The sequence below is a fragment of the Jaculus jaculus genome, chromosome 7, assembly GCF_020740685.1.
Source record: "Jaculus jaculus isolate mJacJac1 chromosome 7, mJacJac1.mat.Y.cur, whole genome shotgun sequence".
Taxonomy (NCBI): Eukaryota; Metazoa; Chordata; class Mammalia; order Rodentia; family Dipodidae; genus Jaculus; species Jaculus jaculus.
The window spans coordinates 143,200,733-143,220,637 of record NC_059108.1 but is presented as its reverse complement, the minus strand read 5'-3'; the positions used below and the strand labels follow the sequence as shown (position 1 = coordinate 143,220,637).

Genomic DNA, 19,905 nt, shown 5'->3' with positions numbered 1-19,905 from the left:
CCAGGCACTGCAAACGAACTCCAGACGCGTGTGCCCCCTTGTGCACCTGGCTAACGTGGGTCCTGGGGAATCGAGCCTTGAACCGGGGTCCTTAGGCTTCATAGGCGAGCGCTTAACCACTAAGCCATCTCCCCAGCCTAAGGATACTTTTTTTAATTAATTAATTTTTTTATTAACAACTTCCATGATTGTAAACAATATCCCATGCTAATGCACTCCCTCCTCCCACTTTCCCCTTTGAAACTCCACTCTCCATCATATCCCCGCCCCCCATTCAATCAGTCTCTCTTTTATTTTGATGCCATGGTCCTTTCCTCCTATTATGATGGTCTTGTATGGTGGTGTCAGGCACTGTGAGGTCATGGATATCCATGCCGTTTTGTGTCTAGAGGAGCACGTTGTAAGGAGTCCTACCCTTCCTTTGGCTCTTACATTCTTTCCACTACCTCTTCTGCAATGGACCCTGAGCCTTGGAAATTGTGATAGAGATATTGCAGTACTGAGCACTTCTGTCACTTCTTCCAAGCACCATGATGCCTTCTGAGTCATCCCAAGATCACTGCCATCTGAAAAGAGAAGGTTCTCTACCAAAAGTGAGAGTAGCATTAATATAAGGGTTTGAACATTAACAGAAGTGCTTACTGGGCAGTTTGATGACCATAGTATATACATTTAGCCATACAGCAGCTGATGTTACATCCCTAGTGTTCATGACTACCCCTTTTTTAGGTTTTCAGTATCAGATATATATTCCCTTCCATGGAGCAGGCCTCTAGTCCAATTAGAGGGTGGTGGTTTTCCCCCATAATAGACATGTCACTATTGCACACGTTGGCTCATTTGGCCTGGCTGGCCAATTATAAGGCTTGCAGTGTCCACTGTTGAGTGTCTTCACTGGTGATTTCTCTGTCTACCATTGAGCTGCATGCAGAATGGCTTCTTCCAGCTTTCTGTCAGCTGGTCTACATGGGGGAGGTTATCAGCTCAGTTCCAGCAGGATTCCTCAATGGCCTTGCAGCCCAAGTATGTGCAGTCTTCAGCACTAGGGTCTTACCATCTATTCCTGGTGGGAAACCAAGGGCCTCGGCAATGGCTTGTAATGTTTTGGGGCTGTCAGGGACCTCCCTGGCCAACTGGAAGGTATCCCATCCCTGGCACTGAAAATTTTCTAGTAACAATCTACAGCTCCTGAGTGTTCCATTGTCCAAAAAAGTAGGTTTCCATATGATTTATTTATAGAGGATACTTTTTTTAAGGTAGGGGCTCATTTTAGCCCAGGCTGACCTGGAATTTACTATATAGTCTCAAGCTGGCCTTGAACTAACAGTGAGCCTCCTACCTTTACCTCCAGAGCTGGAATTAAAGGAGTGTGCCGCTATGCCTGGCCTGATACTTCTTTTATATATATATATATATATATATATTTTTTTTTTTTTTAATTAATTTATTTTTAGTTTTTCAAGGTAGGGTCTCATTCTGGCCTAGGTTGAACTGGAATTAACTATGTAGTCTCAGGGTAGCCTCAAACCCTTGGTGATTCTCCTATCTCTGCCTCCTGAGTGCTGGGATTAATTAAAGGTGTGCATCACCATGCCTGGCTTGCTTATTATTTATTTATTTATTTATTTGCAAGAGAAGAGAATATGTGTGTACGTGTGTGTGGGCACACCAGGACCTCCTGCCACTAAAAACGAACTCTCGATGCATGTACCACTTTGTGTATCTGGCTTTATGTACGTGAGTACTGGAGAATTGAACCCAGGCCATCAGGCTTTGTAAGCAAATACTTTAACTGCTGAACCATCTCTTCAGCCCACTGATACTTTCTATGGAAGGATAACACAGAGAAGTACCGAACTTTTTCTTTTTTCTTTTTTTTTTTTCTTTTTTTTCTTTTTTTTTTTTTTTGTAGGGTCTCACTCAGGCTGGCCTGGAATTCACTATACAGTCTCAGGCTGGCCTCGAACTCAGCAATCCTCCTACCTCTGCCTCCCGAGTGCTGGGATTAAAGGTGTCACTATGCCTTACATGAGAAGTACCTATCTTAAGCAAACAGTTTTGTGAATTTTCTCAAACATACATTATCACTACTTCGATCAAGAAATAGACGTGACAACTGTTTAAGAAATCATCCTCATTTCCCTTCTCAGTCATTTTCCCCAAGCCCAAGATAAACACTGTACTGACATTCACACTGCAGATTGTACATTTTTGAAATCTTATATTAATGGGAACATATTGTACATGCTTCCTTGAGTGTGATGTCTTCTGTCGGCATCATGAGGTTGTGTTGGGTGTGACAGTTGCTCCTAAACTATATTCCATTGTGTAAATAAACCGTAATCTGTTTATCTGTTCTAATAATGTGTTTTGGTAATGATTGAAAATCCTGCAATGTGCCTTTTAGTACTGTATATATCTTGATGTGTGTGTGTCTTTGTTTAAGTATATTGTTTGTTTTATTGTTTGTTTGGATCATAAGCATACTGTTTGTACTTTTGGAGTCTGGCATTTTCACTTGGACATTGTATTATTGTGAGTGTCATCCATATTGTGTTGGCAATAGTTTGCTCATTCTCATTTCTGTGCAGCATTTCATAGTGTGAATATACTACAATCCGTTCAAAGGTTGAAGTTGTTTAATTAAAGGATCTTTACACACTCTACATTGATAGATAATTTTTTTTTAATTTACAAGCAAAAAGAGAGAGAGAGAGAAAATGGGCACTCCAGGGCTTTTTGCCACTGCCAGTGAACTCCAGACACATGCACCACTTTGTGCCTCTGGTTTTACATGGGTACTGGGGAGCTGAACCCTATAGGCCATTAGGCTTTACTAGCAAGTGCCTTTAACCAGTGAGCCATCCCTCCAGCCCAGATATTGTTGAATAGTTTTCCAAAGGGATTATTTTGGCTTATACTTTGACCAACAGTGTTTCAGGGTTTTGCTTTGTTTTTGTTTGCAAGGCAATATCTCACTTTAGCCCAGGCTGACCTGGAACTCTCTATGTAGTTCAGGCTGGCTTCAAGCTCACCGCAATCCTACTACACTCATCTGGAGGTGTTTGTTGTTTTGTGTCCTTGTCAACACTTTGTACTTTAATAAACATTTTAAATATTAGTAATCTTGGTAAATATTTAGTGCTATTATGTTAATTTGCATTTCCTTAATGACTAATAGTCTTATACTTAAAACATATTTATTTGCAAGCAGAGAAATAGGGAGAGAAACAAAGAGAAAGAATGGGCGTGCCAGGGCCTCTTGCCACTGCAAACAAACTCCAAAGGCATGCACCACTTTGTGCATCTGGCTTTGTACTGGGAAACAAATCTGCACTGTTAGGCTTTGAAAGCAAGTGCCCTTAACTGCTGAGCCATCTCTGCAGCCAGGCTTACACTTTTTAAAAATTTGATTATTATTCAGTTGTATTTGATTCATGTCATTATCATTTTTCTGTTGGTTATCTGTTTTGTTTCTTATTGATGTATGGAACTTAGTTCTTGATATATTCTAAGTACCAGTTCTTTATCCATCATATGGCTATGTTACAAATTTCTCATCCTGTAGTACTTTTTACTTTAACCCTGATTATACTAAAAAACTACTCATTATCATTTACCATCTAAGTTCAGTGAATACTTTTTATTTTGAATTTATAGTAATTTACAGAAAAATTTAAAAGAATATGAAAAATAATTCAGAAGGTTTAATATAAATGTATTAAATATTTTTTATTTATTTTTAATAGGCATGTCAGGGCTTCTAGCCACTGCTAATGAACTCCAGATGCATGTGCTGCTTTGTGCATCTGGCTTTATGTGGGTAGGCAATGAGACCCAAGTTGTTGGTCTTTGCAGGCAAGTACCTTAACCGCTGAGCCATCTCTTGAGCCCAAGTTGTGTTTTTGTTTTTTTAAGAGAAAGAGAGAATTGGTGTTCCAAGGCCTCTGCCACTACAATTGAACTCCAGATACTTGTGCTACCTAGTGGGCATGTGCGACCTTGCCCTTACCGCACCTTTGTGCCTATGGCTTATGTGGGATCTGGAGAGTTGAACATGGGTCCTTACACTTTGCAGGCAAGCACCTTAACTGCTAAACCATCTTTCTAGCCTAAGCCCAAGTTTTAATATTTTAAGAGTAAATTTACTTTGTATCAAATAGAATTTGACACATAAAATCACAAAAGATGAAATAATTCACATATCCTTTTAGAAAATCAAGATGATCCAAAATTCTTGCCACATAATATGTCGTAAAAGACTTCCTGCTGAGTGGCTGTGGTGACATTGTTACATATCTCCTGTCCTTAAACATGTGTTGTTTGCTCATTATGTCTTGAAGTCAAGATTGTTCATCTAGGGCTGGAGAGAATGCTTAGGGGTTAAGACACTTGCCTGTGAAACCTAAGGACAAAAGTTTGATTCCCCAGTACCCACATAAGCCAGATGCTCATGGTGGCACATGTGTTTGGAGTTCATTTGCAGTTGCTGGAGACCCTGGCACACCCATTTTCTCTCTATCTGCCTCTTCCTTTCTCTCAAATAAATAATAAAATAAAGAATATTTATCTAGAGTCTTGTAACCTGAGGACTCAGAGTTGGCAAATTCATTTAAATGATAAATTTGGCATGGTTTTAAGAACCTAGAAGGCTTACATGGGTACTGGGGAATCGGACCTGGGTCCTTAGGCTTCACAGGCAAGCACCTTAACCACTAAGTTATGTCCTCAGCCCAACCTTTTATTTTTAAATTAGTCCTCCACATAGAAATGATTTTTTTTCTTTTTCTTTCTTTCTTTTTTTTTTTTTTGGCCAGGCACGAGTCAGGAGGCAGACGTGGAAGGATTGTTGTAAGTTCAAGGCCAGTCTAAAACTACAGATTAAGCTCCAGGTCAGCCTGGGCCAGAGTGAGACCATACCTTAAAATACAAAACAAAACAACAACAAAAAAAAGTGGAAAAAACATAGTCTGGCTAGTAGAGAATAGACAAGAGAAGAGACAGTTCCAAAACAAGTAAATGCAATTAGATACTTAAAAGAGGCAGATATACAATGTAGTAAAGAAAGGATGGAAAGAGTTAACTGAATAGCTATATAAAAAATAACCAACCTGTATTCTTGCCTTACGCCAGCATTAACAAAAATCATTTTTTAAATTTAATTAACTTATTCATTATATTATATTTGTTTATTTGGTTTTTTGAGGTAGGGTCTCTCTGTAGCCCAGGCTGACTTGGAATTCACTTTGTAATCTCAGGGCAGCTTCAAACCCATGGGGATCTGCCTACCTCTGCCTCCCAAATGCTGGGATTAAGCACCACCACACCTGGTTTTTTCAACTTTTTATTGACAACTTCCATAAGCATAGACATAGACTATTTTATGTTATTTCATTTTTCAAGGTAGGGTTTTACTCTAGCCCAGGCTGACCTGGAATTCACTATGTATTCTAAGGGTAGTCTTGACTCATGATGATCCTCCTACCTCTGCCTCCCAAATGCTTGGATTAAAGGTATGCATCACTACACCCAGGTTTATTTTTTTATTTTTATTTGTTTATTTTTTTGGTTTTTAAAAAAAATTTTTTAAAGATTTTTATTTATTTATTTTATTATTTGATAGTGACAGAGAGAGAAAGAGGCAGATAGAGAGTGAGAGAGAGAATGGGCACGCCAGGGCTTCCAGCCACTGCAAACGAACTCCATTCGCGTGCGCCCCCTTGTGCATCTGGCTAACGTGGGACCTGGGGAATCAAGCCTCGAACCGGGGTCCTTACGCTTCACAGGCAAGCACTTAACCACTAAGCCATCTCTCCAGCCCTTGGTTTTATTTTTTGATCTAGGGTCTCACTCTTACCCCAGGCTGACCTGGGACTTCCTTTGTAGTTCCAGGCCGAGTTTGAACTCACAGCTATCCTCCTACCTCTGCTTCCTGAGTGCTGGGATTAAAGACGTGTGCCACTATGCCTGGCTGACAGACTATTTTAATTACTGTGATTTTATAATAAATCTTGATTTATTATCTGGTAAAAGTCTTAATTCTCTACTTCTAAATGAGGTACTGGCAGTCCAGAGGGTAGTATTTGTTTTATTTTTAGAGACAGGGTCTCATGTAGTCCAGGCAGGTCTTTTACTTGGTATGTAGCTGAGGATGAACTTGAACTCCTGATATTCCTGCCTCTACCTCTCAAGTACTGAGATTATAGGTGTACACCTCCATTCCTGGCTCAAATGCTAAACGTTTTTATGCTTTGTTGGCCACCTTTTGTCCCCAACAAATGCTTTTCTTTCTTTGCTCTTTCTCACCGTTTTTCTTTTTCTTTTAAGGCAGGGTCATTTTAGCCTTGGCTAACTAGAAACTCCCTCTATAGCCCAGCAGACTGGCCTCGAACTCACAGTGATCCTTGTACCTCAGCCTCCTAGTGCTGAGATTACAGCCATGAACTACCACAACCAGCTGTCTCTCCTTTCTAAATGTTTTCAAAAATATTTTTATTTATTTATTTATAGGCAAAGAGACAGAAAGAGAGATTGGATGTGCCAGGGCCTCTTGCCAGTTCAAACAAACTATAGATGCATGGGCATTTTTGTGCTTTTTGTGGGTACTGGGGATTCAAACCCATGCCATCATGCTTTGCAAGCAAGCATCTTTAACCACACAGTCATTTAGCCTCTCCTTTTTTTTTTTGAGTTTTTAAAAATCATATTGTATGTGTGTGCATGTGTGCGTATGTGTGCATATGGAGGCCAGAGGACAACCTTGGATGTAGTTCCTTGAGGTTGACATACACCCTTTTTTGAGACAGGTTCTCATACTGGCCTGAAGCTCACCAAGAGCTAGATTTACTGGCCTGGGAGCTTCAAGGATCCGTCTGGCTCCACATCTCTAGCACTGGGATTATAAGCGCACACCACCATGCCTAGCATTTTTACATTGGTTCTGGCGATGGAACTTGAATTTTAATGCTTATAACTTTACTGACTGAGCTATTTTCCCAGCCATAAAATGACTCTTAACTCTTTGCCTGTAGGTCATAGTTTGTTGATGCTGTTCTAGATTATCTTGAATATTCTCATTAAAATTAGCTTGTCAGTGTTAAAAGCCTGTTGAAATTTATTCAAAAATACATACTCAACATGTGTGTGATCTATTCATGATTTGGAAAGAAATTTTGACACCTTCATATTATCAAGGCTTGTGAAGGCTTGTGATCAATCACAGCTGGGTTTTTTTTTTTTTTTTTTTTTTTGGAAATAGGGTGGTATATTGTAATTACCACGTTCTATTGATTTAGTATTTGTATGCAACAAATGTGATACCGATATATACTTAAGGCTATTTATATTTCTTTTTTCTTTGTGTGTGTGTGTGTGTGTGTGTGTGTGTGTGTGTGGTGTTTGCATGTATATATGCATTTGTGCAAGCCCCATGCACATATTTACATACTTTTCAAGGCCAGAGGAGAATATTGGGTGTCCTCCTCTTTTTTTTTTTTTTTTTTAAGGCAGGGTCTCACTCTAGCCCAGGCTGACCTGGAATTCACTGTGTAGTCTCAGGATGGCCTCAAACTCTCAGCGATCCTCCTACCTCTCCCTCTTGAGTGCTGGGATTAAAGGCGTGTGCCACCACGCCCAGCCCCCCTCTATTGTAAGTGGTGTTTCCTTGAGACAGAATTTTTTTTTTAAATTTTTTATTTATTTATTTGAGAGTGACAGACATAGAGAGAAAGACAGATAGAGGGAGAGAGAGAGAATGGGCGCGCCAGGGCTTCCAGCCTCTGCAAACGAACTCCAGACGCGTGTGCCCCCTTGTGCATCTGGCTAACGTGGGATCTGGGGAACCGAGCCTCGAACCGGGGTCCTTAGGCTTCACAGGCAAGCGCTTAACCGCTAAGCCATCTCTCCAGCCTGAGACAGAATTTTTTACTGGCCTGCAGCTGCCATGGTTTTTCAGTTAGACTGGCTGACCAGGGAGCCCCTGTCTCCAGAGTCTCCTGCTTCTCCTGTTCAGCATGTGGGTTTGACTGTGCCTGTCTTCTTATGTGGATGCTGGGGATTGAACTCAGATCCTCATACTAGTGCAACAAGTGCTCTTAGTGATGAAGCTATCTCCCGGGCCACTATCTGCGTTTCTTTACATCTCTTAAAATTTCATAGTTAAGCCAAGTGTAGTGGCACACGCCTTTAATCCCAGCATTTGAGAGGCAGAGTTAGGGGGATTGCCATTAGTTTGAGGTCAGCCTGGAAGTACAGAGTGAGTTCTAGGTCAGCCTGGGCTAAAGTGAGACCTTACCTTATAAAATAAACACAATTTGGGAATTTTATATCATAGTAAATGAAACTTTTTTGTAAAGATTTCATACCTAGTCTTGAGAGATTTTATTTATAATGGATTGGAATTTTCTAAACATTTAAACTACAAGTATTTATCTTTCAACAAGCCAGTGTGTATTTAGTAAATTAAATACTGTTTTAGTTTTTGTTTAACTGTATTTCAATAAAGATGGCTTTTTTTTGTTGTTGTTTGGTTTTTCAAGGTAGGGTCTTGCTCTAGCCCAGGCTGACCTATAATTCACTATGTCATTTCAGGCTGGCCTCAAACTCATAGCAGTCCTCCTACCTCAGCCTCCCATATGCTGGGATTAAATCTGTGTGCCACCACGCCCAGTTTGTTCATATTTTTAGTTTGTAATATCAGGTGATATTTTGAGGTTTCTCATGGACTCTTGTGTTCTGTAAAAGATAGTCTTATTTTTTAAAATATTTTATATATTTATTTATTCACTGGAGAGAAAGAGAGAGAATGGGCACGCCAGGGCCTCCAGCCATTGCAAATGAACTCCAGATGCATGTGCCACCATGTGCATCTGGATTATGTGGGTTCTGGGGAATCGAACCTGGATCCTCAGGCTTTGCAGGCAAGTGCCTTAACCACTAAGCCATCTCTCCAGCCCCCTTATTTTTTATTAATCTACTAAAGCATATAATTTTATGCCACTTTAATGATCTAAGATATTATTCCCAGCATGTTGTATTTCAGAAAAGGAACCAAGCCATCACAAGCCCTAAAGCAGTCTGTTTGATGCAGACTTGTGCTACATAGCCCATTTTGGCATTGATATTATGATCCTCCTGCTTCAGCAATCTCTGAAAATGTGAGCTCCATCTTTCTTTAGCATTGTGATGTATGATTTGCTAAGTCCCCGCTCAGCTCCTTTTCCTTTTGCCTAAGATATCTATGCCAGTGCTGCACTATTTTGCATGCACGGACCATCTACTCTAGTGCTTTTTTCTCAGTCTCAGCAACGCTTTATGTTTGTGTTTTTATTTTGTTTTTGTTTTTCGAGGTAGTCTTGCTCTAGCCCAGGCTGTTCTGGAATTCACTACGTTGAGTCAGGCTGGCCTTGAACTCACTGTGCTACACCTGCCTCTGCCTCCGGAGTGCCGGTATTCAAGGCGTGTGCCACCATACCTGGCTCAGCAGTACTTTAATTTCACTTCATTCCATGTTTAATCTGGCTTCCTACCTAACAAAGGAAGCAAGGCCCTCAGGCCCAGTAAAAAGTTTTCCCTTCCATGTTCATGTTTCTGGCAGTCTCACAAGGGGCCCTTCTAATATAAGGACTTAGCCGCTCTCTGCCCATTAAAGTGATACATTCGTATGTTATCAGAGTAATATATGTAGATGGCCATGCACTCCCTTATATCACCCTAGATGTAATCCTCTCTTAATTCCTTTTTAAAAAGTATTTTATTTTTATTTATTTATTTGACAGAGAAAGAGAGAAGGAGGGCGGGGTGGGGAGGGGAATGAATGAATATGGGTGCGACAAGGCCTCCAGCCATTGCAGATGAACTCTAGACCCGAACACCCTCTTGTGCATCTGGCTAACATGGGTCCTGGGGAATCGAACCTGGGTCCTTTTGGCTTTTTGCAGGCAAACACCTTAACCGCTAAGCCATCCCTCAGCCCTCTTTGTTTTAACTATTTAATTGGGTAGCTATCTTCATGTCACTAAACAATATGCTGCTCTTTCTTGGTTTATACATTTTATTATTATTATTTCAGCTGTTTTTTTTTCGAGGTAGAGTCTCACTCTAACCCAGGCCGACCTGGAACTCCATAGTCCCAGGCTGGCCTCAAACTTAGTGATCCTTTTACCTTTGCCTTGTGAGTGCTGGGGTTAAAGGCGTGCGTTATTACTTCTTTGTCTTGGGTTGTTGGTTGTTCCTGTAGATTTGCCGTATGGCTTCTTATTAGACTTCAGTGCTCCCTTGTCCTGTACTGGGCGGTCAGGTGCCTCACTGAGGAAGTGTGAGTAGGGCATACATACAAGTTTGAGTCTTTGTGTGCCTGAAGGTGCTTTTACTCCTGGGCTTTTTTGTGTAAGTATGCTATATCTCATGCATGACTTTTTAGAAGCTAAATTTGCAATTGTGTATACTCTTCCTTATGGCTTTAGGGTTATTCTCTTTTCTTTTGTCACCAATGTAAGTCTTTTCCTGTTTTGGTGATATCCTTCTCCCCCTTCCAGATACTTCTGTCTCATTTTGTTGCCCATTATGAGAGTTTTTAACTTCTTACCATTTTATTGCATTTTTTATTTTGAGAATCTGAAAAGTAAACTTCCATAGTTCTTTTGGTTCTGATACTTTTTTTTGGGGGGGGGGGTTCGAGGTAGGGTTTCACTCTAGCTCAGGCTGACCTGGCGATCCTCCTACCTCTGCCTCCCGAGTGCTGGGATTAAAGGCCTGTGCCACCATGCCCAGCCCTTTTTTTTTAATTTGAAACTAACTTATTTTTTTATTGACAACCTTTGTACTATCTTCAATATACTATGATCATAATCCTCTCCTACCACCTTCCTTTACTCCCACCTGAATCCTCCCTCCACTGAATCCCTTCTTTCCAACTAGTTTCTTTTCCACTTTGATGTCATTATTTTTTCTTCTCCTATTATGCAGGTCTTGTAGGTAGCATCAGCCACTGTGAGGTCATGAATACCACAGCCACTTTGTGTCTGGAAGATTGTATTGCAAAGCACTCCTCCCCTTCTTTTGGCTCTTAGATTCTTTCCACCACCTCTTCCGCAATGGACCCTGAGCCTTGGAGGATGTGATAGAGATGTCTTACTTAGTGCTGAATACTCCACTGTCACTTCTTAGCACTTTGGTGAGTTTTCAGTCCCCCAGTGGTCACCATCATCAGAAAAGAGAAACTTCTCTAGCCAAAAGTGAGAGTAGCAATAATATATGGGCATAAACATGACTAATTAGAGGACAGTTTGGCGGGAATAATATATTCATTTAGCCAGAGAACAGTAGTTTTGCTCTTAGGACTTATGACCTCGCCAACCATAGGCTTTGATTAGGTTTTCAAGACCAGGCAGGAATTTCTTCCCATGGAACTGACCTCCAGTCCAGTCAGAGTGATTGTTGTTGTTGTTTCCCACCCTCCCTTGTTCCCTCCATTTGTTCAGATAGAGAGAATGGGTATAGTAGGGTCTCAAGCTACTACAAACAGACTCCAGATGCATGTACCGCCTTGTACATCTGGCTGTATGTGACTGCCAGGGAATCGAACCTGCATCCTTAGCCTTTGTAGGCAAGCACCTTAACTGCTTAGCCATGTCTGCAGCTCCCCACCTTTTTTCTGTAGGGTCTTGCTCTAGCCCAGGCTGCCCTGGAATTCTGGCTGCCTTTGAACTCACAGCGATCTTCCTACCTCTGCTTCCCAAGGGCTGGAATTAAAGGCATGTACCACCATGCCCAGCCACAATCCTTAATTTTTAAAATATTTTATTTTTATTTATTTGAGAGAGAGGGGACAAGAGAGAAATGTTATGGGTATACCAGGACTTCTAGCCATGAACTCCAAATGCATGTTCCACCTTATGCATCTGGCTTAGGTGGGTCCTGGTGAATTGAACCTGGATCCTTAGGGTTTGCAGGCAAGTGCCTAAACCTCTTAAGTCATTTTTCCAGCCCAATCCTTCGTTTTTAAATTGCATTAATCTCTGCTCTTTCTATATGCATGCCCTGTTTATCTGTTTTTGGTCTCTTTTTGTTTTGGAGTATTTTTCAAATACTTAGTGCTCCTTGGCTATCTTTTTGCATTGAAAAGGTGGGGTTAGCTCAGTGGTATTTGCCTAGTATGTATAAGCCCTGGGTTCAATTCCAAAAGATAAAAGTAAATATATTATATATGTATGTATGTATGTATGTGTATATATGTATGCGTATATATACACATACATAAACACACATACACACGTGCACGCACACTCACACAAACATACAAGTAAAAATTTGGAGCTTATTTGTATTGAAGAGTATGACATGCCAACATGGTGATTGGTAGCTCTGGTGACATATGAAGGGCTTGTCAACTGTCAGGTTTTACTTTGTTTGGGTAAGAGGCAAAAAACTGGCTACTATTGTGAGAGGACTCTCAAATGTAAGAATTTAGTGATTCAACTAGTTAGTGATTGTGAATATAGATTTTTAGTATACTTTTTTACTGTTCTGTTTTTCTAGATAGGGTCTCACTCTAATCACAGGCTGACCTGGCACTCACTCTGTAGTCCCAGGCTGGCCTTGAACTCACGGGGATCCTTCTACCTCTGCCTCCTGAGAGTGCTGGGATTAAAAAGCATCATACCCAGGCAATTTACATAGTTTTAGTTACCAGCCTTACTGTGTTTCTTTCTACCACATCCTGGCACCTAAGGATCTTGACCTCCCTGGATCCTGTGGAAAAGGCAGCCATATTTTGATATTTTACCCCCTCTGTTACCAGCAGCCTGACTACAGCTTCTTTCTTCCCTGAAACTTGTTGTATTTCTTCTTGTTGTCTAGAAAATCAGGGGCTGAGAATGTAGCTTAGTTATCAGAGTGCTTGGCTACCATCATGAGACTGTGCATGGCTTGATCCCCAGTGCTACACATATTGGGCATTGTGGGGCAGGCCTGTAATCCCAGGCCTGGGCAGTGGAGGCAAGAGCATCAGAAGTTCAAGTTATACTTTGCTGCGTAGTTAAGTTTGAGGTCAGCCTGGCCTCGAAACTGTGTTTAAAACACAACAGCAACAAAGATTCCTACATACCAGAATTTAAAAATAACATTCTCATCTGCTGATGGCCTCTCGCTTTGTTGTGGCTTTATAAATATGTTGCATTTCTGAGAGTGGACTTGCAACCAAAAACACAAATCCATCTGTATGCCCACCTGGTTCAAATAAAGTCCTGTTTTTGATCTTTGATTGTCTCTTTCAGGCTGATTCACATTGATATTTTGTAGCTTAAATACTGGCATCTAAAGCTTATTATTTACAATTTTATATTTGATAATGGAAAGGAAAACAAATGAATCAAAAATATTTGGTAGATTTACATATATATATGTTCCAACACATATATGTTACAGAAGGAACACTCTAACTGTTACAATTCTTATTTGTACAGTTGTGGTTGTATGTGGTAATTATATTCATCTTTTTTGGCTGCTATTCTATGTACTCCCTGCTCTCAGCAGACTCCTCAGCTGGCTCTAGCTCCTTGCATGGTGGGATAACTCACAGAGAGAGGGCCAAGACTTCTGCTTCTAAAAGATCTGAGCTATAAGCCAGGCGTGGTGGCGCATGCCTTTAGTCCCAGCACACAGGAGACGGAGGTAGGAAGATCACTGTGAGTTTGAGGCCAGCCTGAGATTACATAGTGAATTCCATGCCAGTTTGGGCCAGAGCAAAACGCTACCTCAAAAAACAAAAACAAGCAAACAAATAAAAAGCCACGTATCCTCAGCCAGTACAGTAGTCCCCTTCCTTGTTGATCCAGAACCTCAAAGTAAAGTTGTCATGTCAACTTCAGTGAAGTAAAATCATTATGCTCCCTGTTGGAAGTATTCCTCACTGGGAACCTCAGACTTTTAGACTAGCAAAACCTCAGGTCTTAGGGATAGGGGCTAAATATTTGCCTGAAACTGATTTTATTACTCCTTATTGATTTCTCAATGAAACAAAAACCCTTCTTAGTTCTCAGTAAAGGCATGAAAGATGTCGATTGTCTCCTCAGCCACCTAAGTCAGAAACTTTGGAATCAGCATAAAGGCTTCCTTTTCCATAATTCTCAAGTGTTTATCAGTTCTACCTTGTGTCTTATCACTGATTTTATCTTCTCTACATTCTCTCTCATCAGTCACTAGTAGAGTTGTCATCTTCACTTGCCCACAATGTATAACTACCCTTTCCACTTTCCCGTACTCATTTACTCTTTTTCTTCCAAAACTAGCCTTTTTAGAAGTCAGACTATATTAAGTGACTCATAAATGCTTATGAAATAGTTCGAAACTCCTTGACCGGTTGGTTGGATTAATTCGTTAGTCTTAAAGAGATTCAAAGCTAGATGACAATAACAGGCTAGAATAACATTTATTTTCTGTCAGAATTTATACAATAAGTCAAGTGTGGTGGTTCATGACGTTACACTCAGCACTGTCATCTGGACAACACTGACCATTTTCTGCTCTGTTGCCCTTTTTGTACTCAGACTTTTGCCATTGCTCCTGTTGGTACTTATTTATACTTAGATCATCTTTCTACCTGACTAGAAATTCTCTGATGGCACAGATAACATTTTTACATCCTAATATAGGTCGTGCCTATCAGAGGTAAAAAATGTACACTAAATAATCCTTTTTTTCTTTTTCCATTTTCTCCAAAGTAGGGTCTCACTCTAGACTCTAGACCAGGCTGACCTGGGATTCTCTATATAATCCCAGGTTGGACTTGAACTCATGGCAGTCCTCCTACCTCTGTCTCCAAGTGCTGGGATTAAAGGTGTGTGCCACCTTGACCGGCAGTAATTCTTTAATAAGTGAATGATCCATAGTAAACACATCTCTGCCTGACTTTTAAAGATGTCAAAGGATACTTTTAAGATGTGTATTTTTTTAAACATCTGACAATTAAGATGTTAGTGTTAGCTTCAACAACATATAGTATTTTCTTGTTGTTTCCTATTTAATTTTTAGTTATAATTTAACTCTAAAAGTATTCTCAGAGTTAGTTATTGACTTTGTTAGTTTTTTCCCCTTGAAATGAGTGGGCTTTTCAGTACCAAGGAATAATACAAGGTACAATTGCTTTTGAACAGTTCAATAGGTCAGTGACTTTCTAAAGGAGATGTGTTGAAGTGGATTAGGTAATGCTGACCTGATTTCCAAAACTGAATTTAAGACCTTCTTAGCACTACTCCTTGACATGCCGGTTTCTGAGATACAGGTGACAGCAGGATTTGTTTAATGCCTGAAAGAGTCACTGTAATAAACAAATTCTGAGGCAGTGGTGCCTTAAATATTCTTACGTGGAGGATTCTTCTTTTTTTCCTTTACTGTCTTGAGTAATATCTTTTGTTTTACTTGTAGATTTGATGGTCCTCGAAGATTTGAGGATTTAGGGTCAAGGTGTGAAGGACCGAGACCCAAAGGGCCTCGTTTTGAAGGAAATCGCCCTGATGGGCCAAGACCCAGATATGAAAGTCACCCAGCAGAGGGCACTAAAAGCAAATGGGGCGTGATTCCCCGGGGGCCAGCAGCCCAATTTTATATTACATCCCTAAGTCCTCGACAGAGTGGACCACAGTGGAAAGGCCCCAAGCCATCTCTTGGACAGCAGCTTCAGCAGCAACCTAAATCACAAGCAGAACCTCTTTCAGGAAGCAAAGAGCCTCTAGCAGACAACAGTAGTAACCAGCAGAAGAATTTTAAAATGCAATCAGCTGCATATTCAACTGCTGCAGATGTAAAGGATGCCAAGGCGGCTCAGTCGAATGAGAATCTAAGCGACTCTCAGCAAGAGCCACCTAAAAGCCAAGTGTCGGAAGGGCCCATAGAGCCCTCTGATTGGAACCAGAATTCTCAAAGTATGGAGACTGAAATGGACAAAGCCCAAGGTGTTACTCAGCCTGTATCCCTTGCAAATAAGTCTGTACCTACTCAACCTACTTTTCCATCAAATGCAGGGGTCATGGAGGGAGGAGCAACAGTAGCAACATCGTCATCATTAACTGCAGATAATGATTTGAAACCTTTGGGTATTGGTCTGCCTCATGCAGAAAACAACCAAGAGAAAGGGCTGCCTCAGTCAGAAAACAGAGATAGCAGATTAGATGGCAATAGAAGCAGCAGTTCATCCTACCGAGGTCCCGGGCAGAACAGACTGGAAGACACACGAGACAAAGGATTAGTAAGCAGAGGTCATGACCAGGCAATCAGTCGAGGCCCAGGGTTGGTCAAACAAGAAGAATTTCGTGATAAGATGATGGGTAGAAGAGAAGACAGCCGAGACAAAATGAGCAGAGGAGAAGGCAGCCGGGACAGAGGGTTGGTAAGGCCGGGAAGCAGTAGGGAGAAAGTGCCAGGTGGTCTCCAAGGCAGCCAAGATAGGGGTAGGGCTGGCAGCCGAGAAAGGGGACCACCTCGAAGGGCTGGCAGTCAGGAAAGAGGACCCCCTCGCAGGGCTGGAAGTAAGGAGAGAGTACCACCCCGAAGAGCTGGGAGCAGGGAGAGGGTACCCCCTCGAGGGCCTGGCAGTCGGGAAAGGGGACTAGGAAGGCCAGACTTTGGTCGCGATAGAGGTCCATTCAGACCAGAACCAGGAGATGATGGGGAGAAAATGTATTCTTATCACCGAGATGAGCCTTCTAGAGCTCCGTGGAACCATGGAGAAGAAAGAGGGCATGAAGAGTTCCCACTAGATGGTAGAAATGCTCCAATGGAAGGAGAAAGACTCGGTGATTGGGATAGAGAGAGATACTGGAGAGAATGTGAACGTGACTATCAAGATGACATGCTAGACCCATATGGTAGAGAGGACAGGTTTTCAGCACCACCATCTCGTTCTCATGATGGAGATAGACGAGGCCCTTGGTGGGATGATTGGGAGAGAGAACAGGATATGAATGAGAACTACAGTAGAGAAATGGACAGGGACTTGGACAGGGATGTGGATCGGATTGGAAGACCCATGGATATGTACGATAGAAATATGGATAATGAGTGGGACAGAGATTATGGGAGACCACTGGATGAACAAGAACCACAGTTTCGTGAACGGGATATTCCATCTCTTCCACCTTTACCACCCCTCCCACCTCTTCCACCTCTGGATAGATATCGGGATGATAGATGGAGAGAAGAAAGAAATCGAGACCATGGGTATGATCGAGACTTTCGAGATAGGGGTGAGTTGAGGATTCGTGAGTATCCAGAAAGAGGAGATACGTGGCGGGAAAAGCGAGATTATGTTCCTGACAGAATGGACTGGGAAAGAGAACGGTTGTCAGACAGATGGTACCCATCTGATGTGGATAGACATTCCCCCATGGTGGAACATATGCCCTCCTCACATCATTCCTCTGAAATGATGGGGTCCGATGCAAACTTAGACTCTGACCAAGGCCTTGGAGGGGTAATGGTTCTCAGTCAGAGGCAGCATGAAATCATTTTGAAAGCTGCACAAGAATTGAAAATGCTTCGGTAAGTTCACTCCTTAAGATCATTTCTTTTAGTTGAAACCAGTTTTCAGACTGCTCTTTTTAAAGTGATTTATTTGAATGGAACCACTTTTACTTCATTTTTTTTTATCACACACTTTCAATTTATATTTTTGGTCATTCAGTGGATATTTAGGAACTGTGTGCTAATTATACATGTATGCCCTGGTATATGCAAGTTGATTACTATTCGTGACCTTTGTAGATATGTTGCTAGCATGCTTTGCTTGTGCATGTTTCAAGTATTAAAGTTCAACCTTTTAGGGATCTTGGTTTCACAGGCCTCATATTTATCCTCCCCTTTTTATCCCCCCCTTCAGTAGACATTTTGTTCTTTGGTATTAAATCTGATAGGCGCTTCATATTCCCTAACTTGTTGTAGCATTAGAAAGTGGTGTCTTTTTCTCTTTTGAAGCTAAGAAGGCTTTACCTAGGAGTGTCTGTAGATTTGTCTGGCCACTGCTGCTTTCTTTTGTGTTATCTTTGATTTTAACTTGAGGGCGGTACTTGTTTCTATATAATCAAATGTTTCCTTTGTGAGACTGAGAATGGAATTTGGATTTATTCACTTACAAATAACTCTGTTTGGGTGTCTACATATGTTTCTTGTGTAGCCACAGTAATAAAGCTAATGTTGATTGCATGTATACCTCTGTGCCTGAAATTGTATTGAGTACTCTGTGTATAATTGGTTATTTAATATTCAAATCATCTGTCATTATAATGAGATAGGAATCAGAAGTAAGTAACAGACTGCAAAGGCATTTTTTAAAACAGCTTCTGTAAATTCAAATATATTGTGTTCATTTCATCCTCTAATTCTATGTTTGTGGATTATGATGATGGAGTTCATAACTATAACATGAATACTAGAAAAGCATGGCGAGAAAAGTTAACTTTAGGTAAAGATGAAAGACTAAATGTCCCAGGTGGTAAAACAGGTTTCTCTGGCCAATAGAAGACAATCCAAAGGTTGTGTTTTTTTTTTTTTTTTTTTTGTTGTTTTTAAATTATTTATTAAGAGAAAGAGGCAGATAGAGAGAATGGGCACACCGGGCCTTGAGCTGCCACAACTGAACTCCAGATACATGTGCTACCTTACATGGGTCCTGGGGAATTAAAACTGGGTTCTTTGGCTTTGTAGACAAGTGCCTTAACTGCTAAGCCATCTCTCCATCCCAGCTGTTCACTTTTAAATTGTAGGTAACTGTTCACACCTGCACAGTGTGCTAATCCTCTATTCTCAAATCTTTATCTTTCTAAAGGCTTGCACAGATAAATAGTACCATCCCCACTTCACAAATGATACCATGACTGCTTCACTTGGCTATTCAATGTAGACTCAGAATGTGAACTCAATCTGTATGTCTTAACATCTCTGTTTTTATGGAGAACACCAAGTTGATTGGTGTTGCTAAAATTGCCATGGTTTCTTTTCCTTTTTGTGGGTGGTGGTGTTCAAGGTAGAGTCTTCTCGTAGCCCAGCCTGACCTGGAATTCAGTATGTAGTCTCAGGATGGCCTCGAACTCATGGCAATTCTACATCTGCCTCTCAAGTGCTGGGATTAAAAGTGTGCCCCACCACACCCCACGCCTGGCCTCCTTTTCTTTTTGTTTGTTTGTTTGTTTCTTTTTGTTGTTGTTGTTTTGTTTTGTTTTTCGAGGTAGAGCCTCACTCTAGCTCAGGCTGACCTGGAATTCACTCTGTAGTCTTATGGTAGCCTCGAACTCTTGGCGATCTTCCTACCTCTGCCTCCCGAGTGCTGGGATTAAAGGCATGCGCCACCACGCCCAGCAGCTTCCTTTTCTTTTTAAAATTGTTTTTCCCATCTACTTTTGCTTTTTATAGAAATACTGGATAAAAGGGGCTGCTGCTTGCCTCTTTTCTTTTATTTGAAGCTCTTTTTTTTTTTTTTTTTTTTTTTTTTGGTTTTTCGAGGTAGAGTCTCACACTAGCCCAGGCTGACCTGGAATTCCCTATGGAGTCTCAGGGTGGCCTTGAACTCCCTACCCCTGCCTCCCGAGTGCTGAGATTAAAGGCGTGTGCCATCACGCCCGGCTTGAAGCTCTTTTTTAAGCAACATAAACATATGGAGTGATGGATGATGGTTGTAATTGAATACAAGTAGGCTATATTATGTCTATAAAGTCAAAAATATCATAAGGAATATTTGAGTCAGGAAAATCTTATGTACTGTGTTTCCATTTGGGTCACTCACTGTAGTATGCGAAAAAAGAGAAAATTGTAAAAGGAGAAATGAAGGTTGATGTTACACATGTTTCAGGTGGGATTTAGGAAGAAAAGTAAAAGGAATTTAACCAGAGATTTAAAGAAAAGCCTAAAGCATACATA

The 19,905-nt window shown here is 41.0% G+C and overlaps 1 protein-coding gene across 5 annotated transcripts in view; it reads left to right on the top strand.

Moving 5' to 3' along the window:
* Positions 1-19,905, top strand: part of Ylpm1 (YLP motif containing 1) — a 93,314-nt gene that overhangs the window by 35,313 nt on the left and 38,096 nt on the right. For 4 of the 5 annotated variants that reach the window (XM_045153880.1, XM_045153881.1, XM_045153879.1 and 1 more), the window contains exon 5: positions 15,424-17,535. The exons of the other annotated variant lie outside the window; for it this stretch is intronic. In XM_045153880.1, the coding sequence (XP_045009815.1) occupies positions 15,424-17,535 (2,112 nt within the window). The remainder of the gene's footprint in view (positions 1-15,423; positions 17,536-19,905) is intronic. 5 annotated transcript variants of the gene reach the window in all.